Genomic DNA, 20,065 nt, shown 5'->3' on the forward strand with positions numbered 1-20,065 from the left:
TGTTAGAGATACGTTCATATTTTTCAGAGATAAGTGAGAAAGAAGCTCCATTCTCTGGAGCTCAGGCGAGTGGAAATGGCGGTTTCTTCATCTCCAATTATCTCTCCATTCGGAGTGAATATAATATCTGCGGACCTTGGCTCGTCTTCTACCGGTCTTCCTCGCTTCAATTTCTGCTCCATACAACGCAACAATCGACGGCCATCCCCTGTCATCGTCCTCTCTTCGAGTAACCTTATCGTTCTTTTTTTTTTTCCAAACAGTTTATTTGGATTCAAATTTCGTTATCAGGGAAAAAAATTGAAGCTTGTGCTCTGTTTTAATGGTTGCAGAGTCGAGTAAGGAATCGTGGAGTGAGGCTAAGCGAGTGTTGATGGAGCAGTATGGTTTCAACCCCGACGAGGCCTTATCTGAGCCGTCTCCGAAGGTTCCTCTCTCTCTTTCTTGCTCGTCCATTAATCTGTTGATTATTTTGGTCATATTTTTTTACTTATATGGAAATTGGAATGTTAGAGCAAGAGGAAGAAGGAGCTAAAAGAGGCAGGAAAAGACAAGCAAATCGCACCAAAGGAGCCTAAACCCCCGCGAACTACCCATAAGTTGCTTACGGTGTGCACATTTTTCCAACTTGTGTCTTTTATCATTTGTTATTGCAAGTTAAAGAACACATTTAGTTTCTACTTGTTGATTAGCTAAAGGGTGGGTGGGTGTAGTAAATGTTTCACAAGGGAGACCATTTGTACCAATTATATTAAGATTTCATGAATCTGAATTGCTGCTACTGTAGGTGCTTGGAGGAAAGGCTCGAAGAATGAAGTTGCTCTCTCCAAAGGGCATGGATGTACGCCCAATGATGGAGGTCGTCAAAGGTGCAGCCTTTGATATCCTTCAGGTAATTATTAGTTTGCGTCTGTAGAGAGCCTAGAGGCCATCCACTATTCACATTCCTCGGCAAACAATTGAAGATTATCGTATTATAAAACAGAGTTTCTGTTGTTTGGTATTTGCTTTTAATCAGATTTGGGAAGTTTACTTGTCAATACCCAAAGTTCTGTGCTTGTGAACTAATATTTGTGCTACAAATCTTAGGCTGCCGGTGGCTGTCCTGCATCCTTAAGGCCTGGCCGTTGGTTAGACTTGTACAGTGGTACTGGATCTGTTGGAATTGAAGCTATTAGTCGAGGATGTTCTGAGGTACCATTCAAAATTTCTATCATATCTCTTGCTACTGTAAACTGTTATATTTTCAGCATAGTATAGTTATGTACCCTCTTCGGTGGGGTCTTGAATCATCACTGAACAAATAACAGTCTGAGGTAGTTTTCTGACTTTAGGTGCAGTTGGGATTTGAACCTGGTATTTCCAACATGATTTTCAATGTATTTCTTTTTCTTTTTGTTTCTGTCATATTCAATCTTAGGGTCAGGGAACTTTCATCCTTATGAAATTTCTACCTTTTACAATTACAAATTTCCAGGTACATTTTGTTGAGATGGATCCATGGGTCGTTTCAGATGTTTTACGTCCAAACTTGGAATGGACTGGGTTTCTTGATGTTTCAGTCATACATACTGTTCGTGTTGAAAAGTTCATAGAACGTGCAAAGCAACTTGCAGGTATGTGCTGCTGCTGTTCTCTCTCCCTCAATTTTAGACAAAGGATCATGTACAGAGTAGAAGATACTATAATCCATAATGCAAAACTTGTCTTATGATTTTAGATTTGTCATATTTCTTGGAACATAAGTAACCATGTTTGATTTTTTTTTTTCTTCGTATCCAGTCATTTTAAAATAAAATTCAATTTTCTGCAGGTAAAGAACCATTTGATTACATTAGTGTTACCCCTCCGTATATGGAAGTTGACTACGCTGTACTCATGGATCAAATATCAAATTCAGCCTTAGTTGGAGAAGATACCTTTATAGTAAGTCGTTTTTTTAAAAAAACATTCTGCTATGTGCTTATGTTTTTGCTAGTTCTTCATTAATCTTCCAATTTTCATGGTCTAGGTAGTTGAGTACCCACTAAGGACTGACATGCTGGATTCATGTGGATGCCTTGTGAAGGTAATGCAAACTATCAGCAATTTGTCTATGAATAAAGCATTTTGAAGTTAAAGTTAATAGATAAGTATACTGACCACATAACTATAAAATGTTTGGGATGGGTTAAATTTGAAGGTGCTAGCAAGGTAGAAGTACATTAAGAAAATGATAAATAATACTACCAAAGTGGCTTCATCCATATCCGTTGATTATCTTCTTCAATTATGCTTCCATGCAGCCATAGAAAGAAAGACCTCCCTCTATAAATTTTCTTTTTTCTTCTTGATGAAATTGTATTACATGCTATTTATCCACCATGAATAGAGTTGTTAGTGTTTAATACCAGATAGTATTGTTATGTATGTTTGAGTATTGTGGAAGCTGTGTGGTTTACGGGTTTCTAAGTGCTAATAATCTAATATGGTACTGCAGATAACGGATCGTCGGTTTGGTAGGACACACTTGGTTATTTATGGACCCAAGTGGGCTGAGAAGAAGAAGAAGAAAGAAAAGTTACTTCGGGGAGTAGCAGTAGAAGTTTGACAGAAGCCAACATATGGGAGGGGAAACTGAATCCGAAATTATGATGGTTTCTTGGAGGATGCACTTGTGCATTCTCTTCTGCTATGTTGAGACACAATGAAATATTTACCTTAACAACTTTGATGCTGCATCAGCTCTAATGGGCTTGCACGGTAAATTGCCATTTCATGGGCAGTGTATATTCAATTGTGTTTGTTACATCTCTCTTATCAAAAAGGGAAGAAAAAAAAAATATATATATATATATATATAGTTTTATGCTTATATCCATGTTGTTACATCTCTCTGAGTTTTGGATTTATATATTACAGGTCAAAGACTTCACTGGTAAATTTGATCTCCTGACTGATCAACAATTGTTAGAAGATGAGTTAAACTTTTTTATGTTAGAGTTGAGTTTTGTCAAAAATATGTAAGGAATCTGAAACTAATTTTTTGTATATATTTTTTTTATTGGAAAAGTAACTTTGTAGGTAGAGTTAATTGGTCGAATTCCTAAATGTTTATCTTCTCCCAATATCTGAATTGCTGAAATTCTTTTACCACCTAAATTTCTCATATTTGTACCTCTACTCTTTGTAAATGTTTTTCCTGTCAATGCAAGATACGCACGGTACACAGAGTATGTCTCTTGATCTACCAATGCTTTAGTTCTGAACTTTATTTGATTCATTATGGTGTGTGGTCTTCATTCAAGGTCGGGAATGGAGGTCATAGAATAGAAGAGCACATAGCCTTTAGCATCAAACTGATTGACCCCACTAATTGATCATTTATGCTGATAAGATCTAAGGTGAAAGAAGATACTTTTGACCTGAATCTGTTGGTTTTTGGAGCACAGAATCAACACTGGGCCCTTGAAAGCACAATATAGGTTCACCTAATAGAGGTGACAGTATCCAAAAGTACAAATTTCATAAAGAGAGGTGAATTTTGATTCAATGGTGGACCTCCTTGATCAATACTTTGAGTTTTGTAGATGGGTTTTCCTGAAAGCACAAAGAAGTTGCATAGGGAGTGGGAAAGACTAGTAGGAATTAGTCAGGCGTTTTATGAAGACATAAACTTAGGCAGGGTACTCTCTTTTTAGACTGAAATCTTAACTTTGATCTTTGTTCAAGCCTTCACTGTGGGATGAGGGCCTGATGTTTGGATTACTTGTGACTAATGAATCTCATTTTTTGTAGTTTTGATTAGCACACTGACACTCATATGGTGCATCACAAAGAAGCTTTAGCATTTTCTGATTGGATAACTATGTATTTATTACAATTGGGTAGACAAATCTGTGGCATCTAAAGCATTGTCTCAAATTCATGTTAGTATTACTTTCTAGCAAGAGAATTGAATTCTTTCAGGTTTGTGATTATATCTTTCAAGTTCTTGGCAGTGATGCTTATTCTCCAATCTTTGTTATCGAAAGGCCAGTTATGATTGAGTGGGCATCTTACAACATCCGAGTATTGTCCAACTTATTTGTAAATGATTTTGAATTGCATCTCCATTGTTGGTTCATATTAGGTGATATCTGCATTTTGCTTAGGTAAGAGCTTTCATAGCTAATGTTTGCCCCTTTGGCTTCTCCCCTCCCTCTTGTGGAAGTTGGGATCCCTAGGTAAACTGTTATTGACGGACCCCAGTCAATTGATAGACTCTAGTCTCCACATGTGCTTATTTGTGAAGAAAGAGTTGGGACCTTTTGGTGGACCTCATCTCTCCTATTATTGAAGGATTTACCCTACATTTATCATTGGATTGAACAATAGTTCTTTCAAGGGAGTCATGGATTAAAGATTAAGGATATGTTAATGTAATTAATTATGTCTAGCCTTGAAAGTAGCAAGGAGAATTTTGAAATTAAAGTAGTTAAAGCTGATTTTAAAATACCGTTAGATAGGAAACATTTCTGGTAGCATTTCTTTTTTTATATTTCTGTCTGTCGGCCGGGTAAGCTTTAATACACATCAGTTTCTGTAAATGGTGACTATGAATATATGTATAATCATATGTGGCATGATAGTTTTCAGGTTTTTGCAACACCTTTTCAGGTTTCTATGTTTCTGATTCCTGGATTATTTTGGACATTTAGTAAGTATTATGTTTTAGGATTTGTGGCGTGGTCGATCCACTTAGATTGTAGTGGCATCTCCTTTAACTGTCACTCTCAGAGTCTCAGAGTGTATTCTTCTAATGCTAGGGGTGTTGCTGACATTTATGAGTCTGGTTTTATGGGAAACTCCCTATGATACCCTTCTTGTGTTATGATGAATAAGATAATAGATTTCAGAAAGATTCCTTACATTATTTTTTGCGTTACTGAATTTAGTACATTAATTATAGAACCTTTCAAGTTTTGCACATCCATTGCGTATGAATGAAACTAGTTCAAAACCGTGATGAGATAATCTTTTCCTGAAGAGTAGATAGGGCATGCTTTTGTGATAAATGATCTATCATATATTCAGAGGACAGAAAAACCTTCTGGTCCAGTAATGAATTGATTGCATCAAAATAGTTACTTGCTGGTTCTATTGATAGTTCTAAAGCATTCACCTTCTTTTCTTTTTGGCCCCTTTGGTGGGACTTTTCAGTCCTGTTTGGAAATTTCACCTAATTTTGAGGGCATATTGGGACAATTTGCCTAGGCAGGTAATGAGCCTATTCTATTGGTATGTTTGAATGAAAAGTTGCATCAGACCCTTCTTTTTAACTTTAATTATTACTTTATTAGAGACAGGCTTATAGCACAATCCTTACCAAGCAAGAAATCTCCTGACTCTGGCCAAAGTTTTAGCCTGACACCTTTTTGTTTATTAGTATTGTTAATATCATTTGGGTGCTGTTGTTTGGGTGAGGTCGTTGATAATGTGATTGATTAAACTTAGTTTAGTTAAGAAATCAGGGCGTTAGTTGTTAACTTGTACTCTGGAGCCAGCAAACTAGAAATGGGTGGTTCCTCAGTCCTCATTGTTACATAATAGGGTAGCTCCAGGCTCTATGTCTTTTAGAAACTTTGAAGTACGTAAGGGTTAGGGGGATAGTGAGGTCCCGTATTAGCTGCATGAAAATGCACAAACCAAAGCAGAGAAAGAGGGCTCAAATGGACCCATTCAACACACAAAAGAGCTAGAATAACGAACTTTTCTGTTTTTCTTATTCTCTTTTATTCTCTCTCTATCTCTCTCACTCAGATACACATCTCAACACAGTATCTTCCAGTATGAGCCTTTAAATAGAGCCAACAACTCTAACCGCCAAGTCACAGACCACCTAATCATTTGTTCTATTCTGTCCTCCTTTTTGTTCTCTCTCTCTCTCTGTTCTGCTTGTGCTTGCTTGTCTGAGAGTTCATCTTTGTCCTCTCCCCACAAGCATTGGTCTTTTTGATTCATTCTTTATCTCAGTTTAAAATGGCCAGCCATTAGGCTTGGGTGGAAAGCCAGAGAGGGAGCTAGAGAGAGACATATATTATATACATAGATATGGAGAGTGACAGGAAGGTTTTAAGAACTCTGTTTGGAGCTCTTCTGCTTCTGGGTGTCTTCTGGTTTTTCCTTGCTGGAATTCTAGTAAACCGCAGTGCCGAAAAATCAACTGTTACAGTTTCATCCACCAAAATGTTCAAGCATTGGAAGTTAATTGGAAGAGAGAAGCATGCTGTTGTTTGGGACTCCTCCTTTATTTACGTGAGCAAGAGAAGAGTACCAAATGGACCTGATCCCATTCATAACAGGTACATTTCTTTTCCTTCATCAATATTTACCAGTATATTTTTTAGCATAAGTATTGTTGCTGAAATATGATTTGGACACGCACACTGAGACTGTCAGATAGAAAACCAATCAAAGGAAAAGACAGATCACAGTAAGCAGAAAGAGAATATATTGTTTCCATAAATTGAATTCATATATTCGCTCTCAGATTTTCAGAGACTTGATAGTGAATTTTTTTACATACAAGTGGCTCTGCCATTTTCCTGGAACATTGGTTTTCTTTCCTTTTCGGTTAAAAGGAAATGCATCTCTGTTTCTTTATTTGTATGTTAGTATTTTTCATTTTTGATTGGATAGTGGGTACATAACAAGAAGATGAAGAATCAAACTTGGCCAAGGTGGGTTATATTTTATATTATCAGTCAGCTTCAGTAAAAGAAACCATCAAGACCCTAAAATTGAGATTATATGGAAGTTGATGACTGTCTGCCTCTTTATTAAAAGCTTCTTTATATATCAAACTTTCTCTTATTTTTATAAGGAACACCTGAAGGCCTTGGAGAAAGAATTTGACAACTTTTGTTAGCGGAGGGAACATGTAGAGCTAACTCCTCCCTTTTGTTTTAATTATTTATGTTAATTTATTGAAAGTTCATCCACTCTTTTTACCCCATTAGGTGTCGAATGTAATCCCAATTGATTTTTATCCACTACCCCATTGAACAAATTATGTTACAGTGTAAGCACAGAATAGAAAAAGGGATTGATATTTCTGCTAGTTTTGCCATACCATGGATATAAAAGTTATTCATTTCATCCATTAAGGAGAACAGCGTGGAAAAAAGAAAAAGAAAAACAGAGAATCAAATTTCTTTGCCTCTCATCTTTTTAGTGCCTCCTACTGTGTGTATTCAGGAGAGCAGTGAAGACTAGACAACCACCTACCCGAGCATAGCCGGCGTGAAGAGAATTTTGAAGCATCAGAAGTGGAGCTGGATGCATGTACAATAAGTTATATATCTGCATTCTACAATTTGTGCAGTCATTTATCAATTTCTCCGCTTTTAGGAACTAGGATTTGTGGGGTATTAGTTATTGAAAATTTTGGAGAGAAGGTAGGTTTAAGGCTTTAAGCTCACTAGTTTGATTTGATGTACAAGTTATGAGCATGGTGTGCTATGATGGAATTGCAGCCTCACTGTAAAGTTTTTCATGCGCATGGATAGAAGAACCCAAAGCTTATCTCAAACAAAATATACACGTTCAAGAATCTTGAGAAAGACGGGAACTTTGCATTGAATTGTATCTGAAAATGCTTTGGATTGGAGACAAGTTAATGGATTGGATTTTGCTTTGCTTTTAAAAAACCAGACCAAGTAGATAGATACTATAAGAGAATTGGAACAGCACCCAAGAAAGCTTCTATCTATTCTATAGTCGTCCCCCACAATGTACATGGAATGGAATGGTCTTGTTGTGACTTGTGTGATTCATTTCTTCTTTCTAATTGTTAGGCTTTCTTCAAGTGGCTTTTGTTGTTTGTTTATGTTCCCCAGATAAAGCAATTCCCTTCCGATAAAGGTGCTCTGTTCTCAAGGAAATCCTTGAATGGTGCGTTTGCTAATAATGTTGCCATTTCATTTATCCCTTGGAATTTTTATTTATTTATTTATGGTTAATAAGAAACAGATGGTTTTTGCAGACATGAGTTTAGTCAAGTTGACTAAGATGTGTTCCTCACTCTGCAATAGAGTTCAAATTTCCCTCCCCGTAATTTAGATTATATCAAAGTAGAACATGATTTGTATCAAAAAAGAAACTGATGGTTTTTCTTCCATTGGCAAATTCTGTCATTTTTCTCACACAAATCGAGTCTTTATATGTGCCCAAATAGTTATTTCATATTTGTCCATCCCACTTGACTTTAAACGTAACCCACCAAGTAAAAAAAAAATATTTGATCTAAAGAGAAAAGAGAGAAAAAAAGAAAAAGTAGAAACGCATTCAGTTCAAAGTTAGCATAATGAATATCCAAAGTGAAAACGAAGGAGCTAACACTTTGCTCGCTGCTTTTTCTTTTGCTTCCTTTTCTCGCTTGATTTTGATTGATTCGAGAGGGAAAGACTCGGTCCAAAGTAACTGAGATTCAAAATTAATTACAGCCCTTTTTGTGGCATGGGAGACAGATTCCCCTCCCGTGCAGCTCCTTTGATTGAAAGAATCAAGGAAGTTGAGATTTTTTCCCTTAAAATTAGTCTTACCGAAATTACTTTGTGTGACAGATAGAGTGCATGGCTTTGAACGGTGAAACTGCGATTGAGCAAAACCTAACTCACTGGTTTTGTGAGATTGGTTTTGGTATCAATAATTAATTCAGCAATTTGTGTCACTAATTAAACTTATCACTGTCTTATTGACTTAAAATGGGGAGAGTTTATGTCAATAGTCAAGCTAGAGACACAAGTAAACCTCAAGTTTTGTATCCCAAATGATACAACAATGTAGGAGAGCCATAATGGAGGTTGGAGGTGAGACACTAAGGTGTATCCCTTTTCTGGTCATTGTATCACCTCCATTAAACTCATTGCTGAGCTCGTTTGGTGGCTCGGACTGAATTGTACTATAAAAATTAAATTTGACTAATGTCCCGGTGTTTGGAGAATTTATAAATATTGGGAATGGACTAGACATATTAAATTGGACAAGAGTCCAACATTTTTTGTAGCTTACAAGTCTTATCTAGGGACTAGAGTGGTGAAACTCCATAGCATAGCACTGGACTGGGACTGGCTCAGTCTAAATCATGTCCAGTCCAAGCAACCAAACGGGCGCGACATAGTAGCATCTTTTTCATCGACTATTCCTTCCTCGAGAGTGTTGACTTTTGAAATTCGTATTTGGCTTATTCATATCTATAATGGCCTATCTCATCTCCTGCTATCAGTGATGAAACTTAAATCTAAATGGTGCCGTGCTGAATATGCTGGTAGTGGTGACCTAAGCCTACAAGTTAGACTTGGCATGCATTGCTGCACAAAACTTTCTTGGGCTGGTCAATTTGAGCGTGAACGTAAAGTTGGCCTTATGAAAAGTATCATCCCACTTTGATTCTAGTGGTAAGGATTACACAACTAGTCAATAACAGGTAACTGTATTCCGTGGCTCAAACAAATTATATGCTGACTCTGACTGTGTTTGTGTTTGTGCATGTGTGCGTATATGATGCAGAGGAAACTAGCATTGTCGGGAAAACGAATGATACAGCTGAGGTAAAGTTTCTGTGAATATCTTAGTATTACTTCTCTTGATCGAAATTATAGAGGAACAAAATAGTGGACATGTTACTTCGTGTCTCATAAACAGAAAGCTCATCAGAAAAAGAAACAATTTCCTTGACAATGTTTGAGAAAACCAAAGTCATCATCATCAGAAGAAGAAAACAGAGGTTTTTTGAGAAACCAAAGTCATCGGTTTAGAATCTAAGTCTTGGATAATTTGAAATCCTCGTGACAGGACAACAAGATTAAAAGTTACTGTGATCAGGTTCATATCATATGTGATTCTACATAGGTCTGGGTTGTTTGTTCAGTTCTGGCCTAGCAATAGTTCAGGCTCAGTTCTATCAATTATTCAGTACAGGCCTATAAGCTATTCATTGGTTCTTCTAGCCAAGACATAAATTGATCATATTCATAAACAGGGTTAATTTCTTTAAGAGTGCATTGAATCTGATTATTAGAAGGAAAAACAAAACAAACAATACCCTGTTAAAGTAGTAAAATAGCAAAATTTCAAAGAGATTGGGTAGATAAGACCCTACAAGGCAAGGAACCTTCGAGTTGCTATACTGTTGTATTACATTAAAGTTCCATTTGTCATCTTTCACACCAAACTTTTATGGGCAAAATCAGGGAAGCATATTGTAAATATCACTGGACCTCATTTGAGTATTGTTTCATATAACAAAGGGCAAACAAATAATTTATTGGGATGCAGGACCGTACTGTTTTGGTAGTTTATCGTATTATACAGCTATACTAAAAAATAGGGGAGATCACACACCATTTACATATGAACCTATGAGAACTTACCTCAAGATGAAAGTCTGTAACCATTTGCCATCCCTCTCCCCTCTTTGATTCAAACCTAAGCTGAATCTTTATCCGGCTTGCGAAAAATCAAAGGAAACTCATCATCTTGCTCAGTGAAACTGTTGTCTTTGCTCATACTCTTCAATGAATGGTAAACCTGGTACATAGACCACCTGTCCTTGGGCCGAGAAACTACACAATTACTAGCAACTTTCAGAAATTGCAAAATTTCCTCATCGTGCCCTTTTCCGCAGAGAGCTTTATCAATGGCATCCTTGGTTCGACCAGAATTTGTTAGATGATTTACCCAATCCACCACATTACCCTTAAATCCTTCCTCAACAGTGGTGACTTCTAGTGGCTTTTGCCCAGTTGCCAGTTCCAGAAGCACTATTCCCAATCCATAAACGTCCCCTTTCAGTGAAGCAACCATAGTACTTGGATATTCTGGAGCTACATAGCCAAGCTCTCCCAAGTCTCCATTAACAAAACTGCTTTCATTAGAATCAGAAGCCGTAAGCGTTGCCAACCCAAAATCCATTATCCTAGCATCAAAATCCTCGTCAAGGAGGATCACATTTGAGCATATGTTCTGGTGCATAATTGGAGGCTGACAACCGTGGTGAAGCCAAGCAAGTCCCCTTGCAGCACCTAAACCAATCCTAAATCTAGCTGGCCAATCCAATCCAGAACCACTTCCATGCAACAAAGAATACAAAGTCCCACTTGACAAGTACTTATAAACCAGAAGCTTCTCCTCCTCCACGACACAAAACCCCAAAAGGGGTACCAAATTCGGATGCCTAAGCTGTCCTAAACGGTTCATCTCCAACCGAAATTGCTTCTCACCAAGCTTACAAGTACTAAGCCGCTTAATTGCCAGAGCCGACCCATCAGGAAGTAGAGCCTTATAAGTAGTCCCTGTTCTAGATGAAATGATCACATTTTCGGGGCTGAAATTATTCGTAGCCGCCATCAAATCAGCCAACTTAACCTTCACAAGGGGTTTCTGAAACAAGGAAACTTGAGTAAGCTTGTGAGCCCTCAACCTCTCCGCCCAATCTTCTCTTCCAACCCCATAACCTCCCTTCCTCTTCTTGCTCAACCTCAAATGGTACCACCACCATAGCCCCAAAGCCAACAACAAAGAAGCCGCGGCACCAAACACCCCAGCAGCAATTATAATAGCAAGATTCTTCTTACTCAACCCACCACACTTTGACCCAAGAGGCCCTCCACAAAGCCCACTATTCCCAGCAAAATCAGCCTTATCAAAATGGTCTAAAAAAGCAGGTATAGTACCAGTCAACTTGTTATTGGCCACTGAAAACTTCTTGAGCCTACCCAAGCTAGAAAATTCATAAGGTATAGTCCCAGAAAGCTTATTATCCGAAAGGATCAGATTGTTCAGGTACTTACAGTGTTGCAGATCAGTTGGGATTGAGCCTGAGAAATCATTGTTGGAAAAGTCCAAGGTCACCAAAAATGGCAACCAAGTACAAATATCAGGAGGGATCGACCCAGAAAGCTTGTTGCCTCCAAGATCCAGATTCTGAAGGCTAGAACAGTACTCTATGTCCTTCGCAATAGCACCAGAAAGCTCCATGTCTCTGAGCTCAAGGTTTAATATGCGGTTCTCTCGATCGTTCCAGCAGGTAACTCCCACAAACTTGCACATGGAAACCACAGACGTGTTCCTGAAATCCCAAGAGACCAGCTTTCCAAGTGGGTCTTTCAGAGATTGCTTAAGGCTCTGAAGGCACTTCACATCGTCCTCAACCACAGCCCCATAAGAACAATAACAAGCACAGCTCAAGAACAATATGGCAATCCATATCCTAACAGTTACGCTAGACATTGAGCCAATCATATTGAAAAAAGCAAGGATCTTCAAGCAATTCACTATGGAACAAATGATGGGTTGTGCGTGTTTGAGGTCTAAAAGACTCCAAGGACTTATCAAATTTGCAAGTATTCTGAATCTGATTGGAAAAGTCTCAAAGGGAAGGGGCCATTGACTTCTCTTCTTCCGTGTGTTGGATGTGGGAAATTACCACTTACCACTACCAGGCCCAGGCAAACAGTCGCATGGAAATTTGGTTGAATGGGTTTTCAATTTTTTCATAAAGTAAATGAATCCCTGAATTCAATTTTCTGAGTGTATGATGGAGATTGACAATTGGACTACGGATTTTGATTAATTATTTGACTAATTGAAGCTTTGATGTTTTCAATTGAGGGTTTATTTGACCAGATGCTTTTTTTTTTGAGTTAGGTCGTCCACCTACAGCCTACAGGGGCTGCCTACTGCACCCGAAATCAATACCGTAATCTTTTGTATATTAACTCTCTAATTAGTTCGTTAGTTCATAATTAATTCTATTTTATCATCACGATTGGCCTTTAGTGCGCAGCCAATCAGACTATTGGCATATGCATCTTTGACCGCCACTAGCTTTTCCACACTAGCTTTTAGACTGGGTTGGAATTTTTTACTATTTCTATATTCATCAAATATTTTTCTTATACACCTTTCAATGGTACAGAAAAATATGTTCTTTTTTTTTTTTTTTTTCAGTAAATCCTATATTTGTGAAGAAATATTTAGATTCACTTGTGTCTTACAAATTCACATAATTTTTTATATGCGCATTGTTAAGAAATACGATACTGGTAAAAGACTCACTAGTATAGTGATTTGGAACAATTGCTCTCTCAGGAAAGATTGTGGATTTGAATTCTAGCATTCTTATAGTGTGTGTGAGTTTAGTATGCTATATTCTCTCTTAATAGAAAATGTCGTAAATTACGAAACTGAAAAATTAAAAACTAAAAATGAAATGGTTATCACTCCTAAAGTTTTCTCTATTCTTACCATATGAATAGTAGACTAGAATGTAATCCAGTTAAGAGGCATCAAATGCTAGCAATTGTAGATTAAGTCAGTTAGTTATGACAGTGTGTATGTTTTCTTACAACCAAGTTCGAATTGCACTCCGATAAATTAGAACAGTTCGATAAAAAAAAACACCAAATCATATGTTTTCCAACATGCTTATTTTTCCTGACCCAATATCTTGCTCAGTCCACAATTTGGCCCATAAAATCAAGCTCAATCTCAACATCTAAAGCCCAATAAATAACAGAGACCCAATAATCTCCTGATGTGCTGGTTGTCTGCCAAACGTTGGATCACACACCAACACGAAACGTAACATACAGCAACAGCAGAGATGAGACATGACGCCACGCCCCTCCTCCTCCTCCTCCTCCTCCTCTTCTGTTTTCAAAATTTAAAAAATTGAACGTATCCTTGCATGACCGCGCGTTTACCAAAGAAACGCGACCCGCGTCTTTTTTATCCTCCAGAAAAGGCATTTATGTTCTCGGTGGGCACCCCCATCCATCCATCCTCTGCGCGCCTTCAGCAGTAAAAAATGACCAAACCAACCCCGAATCGTACGACATCATGAGAAGAGTTCAACTACGATTCCGATATCGTCTTCAATTTCAAAGCCTCTCTCTCCAAGACCTCCTGTCCTTATCATAACGGAACGGGAACGCGAGAAGGCCTAGTGTCAGTATCGTAATTCAAAGCCTAGTTGAGGGGTAATTACGTAACATTCGAGAGAGAACAGACTTTCAGTTTCCTAACAGACAAAGGCACACACTGTACAGCTATCAACCGAAGGGGAAAACATGACCAAATAACCAATAACCTCCCCTTTTCTCTCTGTAGGCCACTCTCACTAGTTCACTAGTTCACTAGTTCACTAGTTCGTTGGCCCCGAAGAGAAAATGGAAGACGAGGCACAGGTGATATTCCAAAAAGAACCTTTTTTTCCTAACCACCACTACCACTGACGGCTCCACCACCTTCGCCGCCACTACACCTTCTCAATTTCAGGTCTTTGTTTTCAAAAATCGGTGTTTATTTGCTTATTCAATTTTTGTTTTGTTGACGATGCAGAAAATGGTGGCTCTGAAGAAGGCGTACGCGGAGATTATTCTGAACACAGCGAAGGAGGCAGCGGCGAGAGTAATGGCGTCGGAGCACAAAGCTCTTCGCTTTCAGCACGATCTGCTTTCTACCAAAGACGAGTCGCTTCGCGTGCTTCTCCGCTTAAAGCAAATGATCGATTCCAAGGTTTGCTTTTTCTTTTTCGAATTTTGCATCCTCGAAAGTTTTGTTCTTTTTCTTTTTCTTTTACTAGTTTTTATGATCCGATTATGGTCTTGTTTGGAAAGAAGGTTTCATGAATCTTGGTAATTTAGTTTGCATTGAATGTGAATGTGTTTTTTGTAATTGCATTCACTGTCTCGAAAGAAGCCATTTTTATTTTGAACTTTGAAGAATCTTCACTTTGAAATTGTGTGTCTTTGCGTCTGTTGTTAAAGCAATTGCATTTCTGAACAGCGAGAAAGTGTTTCCATATGCTAATTACTAGTTATACAGTTATGCTGACAATGTTACCGTTCTGAATAAGCTTCTGCCATTTCTCTTTGTTAATGTTTACAGTGAACGTTAGCCCAAACATATTCACCATACTGTTTGGCTTAACCAATCTCCACATTTTGAAATACCACTTGTGATATACCACTTGTGCCTTGTCTGGTATTGCTAGGAGGTTCTTTTGATTCTCTTTGTAATAAACCCATGTGCACATTGAATGATACAAGAGTGTCGTGTATAACTTATGGAATTTCTACTGATTACTCACTCATTGTAGTTACCATAAGTGCCTGCTCTTATACTGCATTTACCTACATTTCAATTTATAGACAAATGAAGCAGAGATAACATCCTCAAGCCAACAAAGAAGGATTGATGAGCTTGAAGCACAGCTCCAAGAGGCAGAGGATATCATAACTGATTTGAGATCAGAGTTGAAACAAGTATGGAGTGAATTGGAGAGGGTAAATAGCAACCAAGTGAAGCCTTTGGATAGACAAATCACAAGGGAAGACGCATCATTTTCCGAAAGTCCAACACCTGAGCCCATCTTACTCTCTCGTCTAGGTTCAGGACATGAAATTGTTCCAACTTCTGGCCTGGACAACATCCCAGTGAGTAGAGGTATTGACCATAAATGCTGTAATGAAATGAAACAAAGTGAGCAGTTGAGTGTTTCTGATTTGGATAAATTTTACGCCCCTGACTCTGACCTTGCGTCAATAATCATGGGAAGTAAGGAGCCTGAGCTGCTCAGAAATGGTTGTACACAAAGAATTCGTGCTTTTGAAAGAAATTTACTTGATGAAAAGGTGCTGCCTTCTGGATATGTAGACAATCACATTTCCCAAGGGAAGAATGAGTTGGTCCCCAAAGAAAGTGACAAGGAGGAAGGAAACTGTAATTCCCCCTCTATTAGGGACAACAGCATGGAAGTAATTAATAACCCATGTGTGAGAGAAACCAAAAAGCCTTCTAAAGTCCGCACATTAAGAAGACGAAAGACTCGATTTGGGAAAGCCAAAACCTCGCGCCAATATTGTCCTAGTGAGCTCATGAAATCTCGGCAACCAACTTCAGTCAAGGAAAATGATAGGTCCCATGAAGATGCATGCATCCAACCCTCTGTCAAAGCTGGCAATGTAGACATGACAAGAACTCCCAGTGGGTTGGAAGAAAGTTTGCAGCACATTAACCGTTATTATATGGACGAAGTTAAGACCATTCGGAAGGGAAAAAGAAAAAGGAAAATGAATAGTAAGAATGGCATTACTACCTCAACTGGTCAGCTTATGAAACCTGGTCAGCCGTCTTCTGTTCTTTCACGCTGCAGGACTTTTGCCTATTTAGGTAATGGTGGTGTTAAATCATACGAAGATCGACCAAACACGACCCAGAATGAGGCAAGGATGAAGGCATTTCCCTGTCTGGATCATGGGTTGACGTTAATTGATATGGATCCTATATCAGGGTCAACAAGTGTTACTGTGAGTATGAAAGAGATTAATGAAGCTGAAGCTGGCCAGAATGCTGAAGACAAGGACATGGAGTTGATAGATGTGCCTGTGTTGATATTGCAGGAAAGTGATATCGTGGAGAATTCAGAGGCTCCAAGTTCTGAATTTGACCATGCTACTGCTGATCTATCATTGATGAATTCTGAACTAAAAGATGCGAATGCGTCATTGATGAATTCTGAATTAAAAGATGTGAGATTATCATTGATGAATTCTGAATTAAAAGACGTGAAAGCATCAGAACAATCAAATAGATCTCCTAGTTGTGCAGACAACGGTAGACTTCTCAAATACACTTTCCAGAGGAAGCGCAAGAATTCCTCAAGAAACCCTGGTCAAAAATCTTCTTTTGAAGGGAGCACTTCGAAGAGGAGGATCGAAGAGAACGAATGCATTGCACAAGAGCCACAGATGATGAACGAATCTTCTAGGGACAACCGGCGACTGGCTCAGGTTGCTCGACAGGTTGGTTTCCAACAATCCCTTTCTTAACTCCCTTAAATGTGACTAAAAAACTGAAATAACTTGACCTTATTTTGCATATCCGTGAAATTGTATTAGCATGCAAGGACAAAGATCACTTTACACTGTCTTTAATTCAAATGACTAGAAAGATATTATATAGCTTTATTTCCCAGGGCTAGAACCATAACATGATTGCTGAAGACACATATATGTGCTTTAATATATGGTGGTGTTTATTAACCTTTTGTTTTATAAATTCACTGTCTAAATACTTGTTAAGTTACTGTTACAGGATGATTGATATCTCTTCATCTTTTATTTGTTGGCAGCTCATATCCTTGTCTGGGAAAAAATGGTCTTAACAATGATAGCTTCTGCTATCCGATGAGTGTGAAGTTGGATACAATGGGCCATCAGAACTGATTTTTGAGAGATGATTTTCCATAGAAATTGGACGAGCAACTGGCTGCATTGCATCAGGGGAGAGAGTGAGAGAGAGAGAGAGAGAAATTTATAAATCTGCAGTAGTAAAATCCAAAAATTGTTAGTTTTAATTACATAATGATATTCTATCTTACAATCTGATACAGTTGCTAAACCTGACAGGTTGACACCTCCCCATTCCTGTCAAAATTTCTCCTTTCGAAAAGAAATGCTGCCTCTCTCACTTATCCTTTCCAGGTTTTCAGGAAGCTCAAGTTTTGTTCACATTTTTAGTCAAGTGAAGCATATTTCAAGCTGATGCTTATAATCTTGTTATTTCTCATTCATTCTCATAGCACAGCAAACGGTTCAAACAAGTCACCATGTAAACAAATCATTTTTATAGAAGAAATAAGACAATTCACAGAATGAATTTAACAAATAATAACCAGTACCGTTTCAAACGAATGCTGTGCGTATCTATTGTTTTCGATGGGATAGTGAATTGTGTAATTTCTGAAAATCTGAGTCATTTTTTAAAGATGTTATTTTGGTACCATTTAATGTAAGATACTTGACTTGATTCTTTAGCCCCACTAAAAAATATATATATGAAATCTGAAGCAATGTCGTTTGATACCAACAGGGTTTGCTCACAGCACTAGACTCTGGTTATTGTATTTGAATGAGACTTAAACATTGAGAACAAAAGGGTTACTGTTTCAACATCAAAGGAATTGTAGCCTGTAGATTTAAAATCTCTCCTTTTTATGAAAAATTGGATTGAATTACGCAGAAACCCAAAAGAACCAAAAGAATGATTCTCTGTTTTAACTGCTGCCTCTGCTGCTGCCGCTGGTGATGTAATTTCGGCATGTGGGGTCATTTTCTCATGATGAATTGCATCAAACAGCAAACAGGCGTGCTTTTTCGAGCATCACTTTTAATTTCATTGCCCCTCTATCATGCGGCAAATTCTGCTTTTCCAATTTTCCATTCAAGTAAAAAGGCATGCGGCTTTAATTTGGTACGGTATTCCTTCCTACTCTCCTATGCAGAACAGAACAACTGTTGCCTCAAATCATACAAGTCCATTAAATCTTTGAACTTTTTTACCTATACAATTAGTGCTACTTTTAACTGCCAAGCAGAAAATAAAGTAAAATCAATAGACCCAGTCCCAAAGTTGGGCAAGCAGGAATTTAAATTTTAAGCCAAACCCAATTGCCCAAAATCCAAAGTTGGAGAAATCATATCATATGAGTTGCGGGTTACTGATGAAGTATTGGACTGATGGTACAAAGCCTGCAGGCTTTGGTGAATTTATGTCTAGCTGTCTCCCCAAGCAGCTTGACGTCTCTCTGATCATCACAGCTGGTCCGTGATACAGTGAAGCGCACTCACAAATCCCACAAAATCCGTTGCTTTTTAGTGAACCCCAAGTATCCACTGGAAATCTCATTCCCCCTTTCTATAAAAACCCAACAGAGATCACCACCATTTTCATTAGGCATGTAAATTTGTAATATCCAGAGATCAAATTCACAAAATGGAGATGGGAAAAGAGAGTGGGAGAGTAACAAAGGAGAGAGAGCTTCAAGAGTATATTGTGCACACAGTTTTGTTCACTGCAGGAGCAGCTGTGTTAATGGCGTGTTTACAACGTGTTATATTAACGGTGTTTCTAATGGAGCAATGGCGGGCATGGGTTTTCCTTGTGCTCAACCTCATCCTCTTAGCCATTCTCTTCACTCCCATTTCTTCCACCTCAAATTTTGATCAAAACCAACAATGCAGCAGCAACAACAGCAATGCAGAAGTGGTCGAGAATATTGAACCGAAAAATAAGAGAAGGGAATATTACAGGTGCCCGTCATCAGAACAAGCAGTTGAAGATGTTAAAGAATGTGATGAAGAAATATGTAAGAAGAGATCGACGAGTGTCGAGAATGAGGAAGAGGGTTTTGAAGACCAGACAGAGGAGGTTTCCAAGGAGGCCCTGAATGAGAGAGTGGAAGCTTTCATTGTGATGTTCAGGCAGCATTTGGTGTCGGATGCAAGAAATGAATCAAGGTGGAAACAAGTTCTTTGAGAGGCAGCAAATTTGTCGATCAGCATTCTGATCTTAAAATCTTGTATTTGGTAGTTAGTCTTAAAGAAGTTTTGAGTGTATTTTGAGGGTTTCAACTTTAGGTTTGGTGTCTTGATCTATATTGTCAAAATTTGGCGTTAAAGTTCATTTTGATGCCCGAAAGTTCAAATTTTAGTCTTGGTTCCACTCTGTATCTGAATAAACAAACTGAATCTTGGTTCCACTCTGTATCTTTTGACTAACTTCTTAAATTATAACATATTTGGATAAAACTTTTCCAACTTCGGTTGTTTACCTCGCATGCAAAGGTTATTTATTTTTAACCATGTGAGTTATAAGCCCCCTTGTTCGAAAATTTCGGTTGTTTAACTCTACTACTAAAATTTATAAATATTTTTTTGGTTTTTTGAAGGAACCTTTCGACCAAGAAAAATAAGCAAGCCATTGTGACGGTGTACCCTCTTGAATGCCCTTGTGGAGGGAGGGAGGGAGGGAGGGAGGGAGGGGACCTCAAGCCTACCTTGTTGTGGGGGTAGCATAGCATAGCAGCAATAACAATCATATGAAGATTGAGGGGGAGGGCAATATTGTCATTTCAAGGGTAATGATGTGAACATGACGCAAATGGTCCCAAGGAGGGTTGAAGCTTCTTTATCTCATTATAGTTTGAGGTTGAAAGGTATCCGCAAAGACTCAAATCGCATCCACTTCTCCCGCTAGA

General features: G+C 38.2%; 4 protein-coding genes across 4 annotated transcripts; 3 read left to right on the forward strand and 1 right to left on the reverse strand.

The window, feature by feature from the left end:
- Positions 1-46: 46 nt before the first annotated feature.
- LOC117623545 (putative rRNA methyltransferase YlbH) lies at positions 47-3,210 on the forward strand. The gene is made up of 10 exons (XM_034354564.1): positions 47-229; positions 333-427; positions 514-609; positions 788-892; positions 1,090-1,194; positions 1,478-1,616; positions 1,814-1,926; positions 2,012-2,068; positions 2,480-2,742; positions 2,902-3,210. Exons 1-9 carry the CDS (start codon positions 76-78, stop codon positions 2,588-2,590), a joined length of 975 nt encoding a protein of 324 aa, XP_034210455.1. The 5' UTR covers positions 47-75; the 3' UTR covers positions 2,591-2,742; positions 2,902-3,210.
- A 6,922-nt stretch (positions 3,211-10,132) lies between these two features.
- LOC117623546 (inactive LRR receptor-like serine/threonine-protein kinase BIR2) lies at positions 10,133-12,763 on the reverse strand. The gene has a single exon (XM_034354565.1). The coding sequence runs from the start codon at positions 12,262-12,264 to the stop codon at positions 10,450-10,452; it is 1,815 nt and encodes a 604-aa protein (XP_034210456.1). The 5' UTR covers positions 12,265-12,763; the 3' UTR covers positions 10,133-10,449.
- Positions 12,764-13,816: 1,053 nt separating this feature from the next.
- LOC117623547 lies at positions 13,817-17,504 on the forward strand. The gene is made up of 4 exons (XM_034354566.1): positions 13,817-14,210; positions 14,365-14,541; positions 15,177-16,829; positions 17,159-17,504. The coding sequence occupies exons 1-4, from the start codon at positions 14,193-14,195 to the stop codon at positions 17,189-17,191; spliced, it is 1,881 nt and encodes a 626-aa protein (XP_034210457.1). The 5' UTR covers positions 13,817-14,192; the 3' UTR covers positions 17,192-17,504.
- A 1,066-nt stretch (positions 17,505-18,570) lies between these two features.
- LOC117622852 lies at positions 18,571-19,424 on the forward strand. Its single transcript, XM_034353633.1, has one exon. The coding sequence runs from the start codon at positions 18,802-18,804 to the stop codon at positions 19,342-19,344; it is 543 nt and encodes a 180-aa protein (XP_034209524.1). The 5' UTR covers positions 18,571-18,801; the 3' UTR covers positions 19,345-19,424.
- The last annotated feature ends 641 nt before the right edge of the window (positions 19,425-20,065 follow it).

Source organism: Prunus dulcis, chromosome 3, assembly GCF_902201215.1.
Source record: "Prunus dulcis chromosome 3, ALMONDv2, whole genome shotgun sequence".
Lineage (NCBI taxonomy): Eukaryota > Viridiplantae > Streptophyta > Magnoliopsida > Rosales > Rosaceae > Prunus > Prunus dulcis.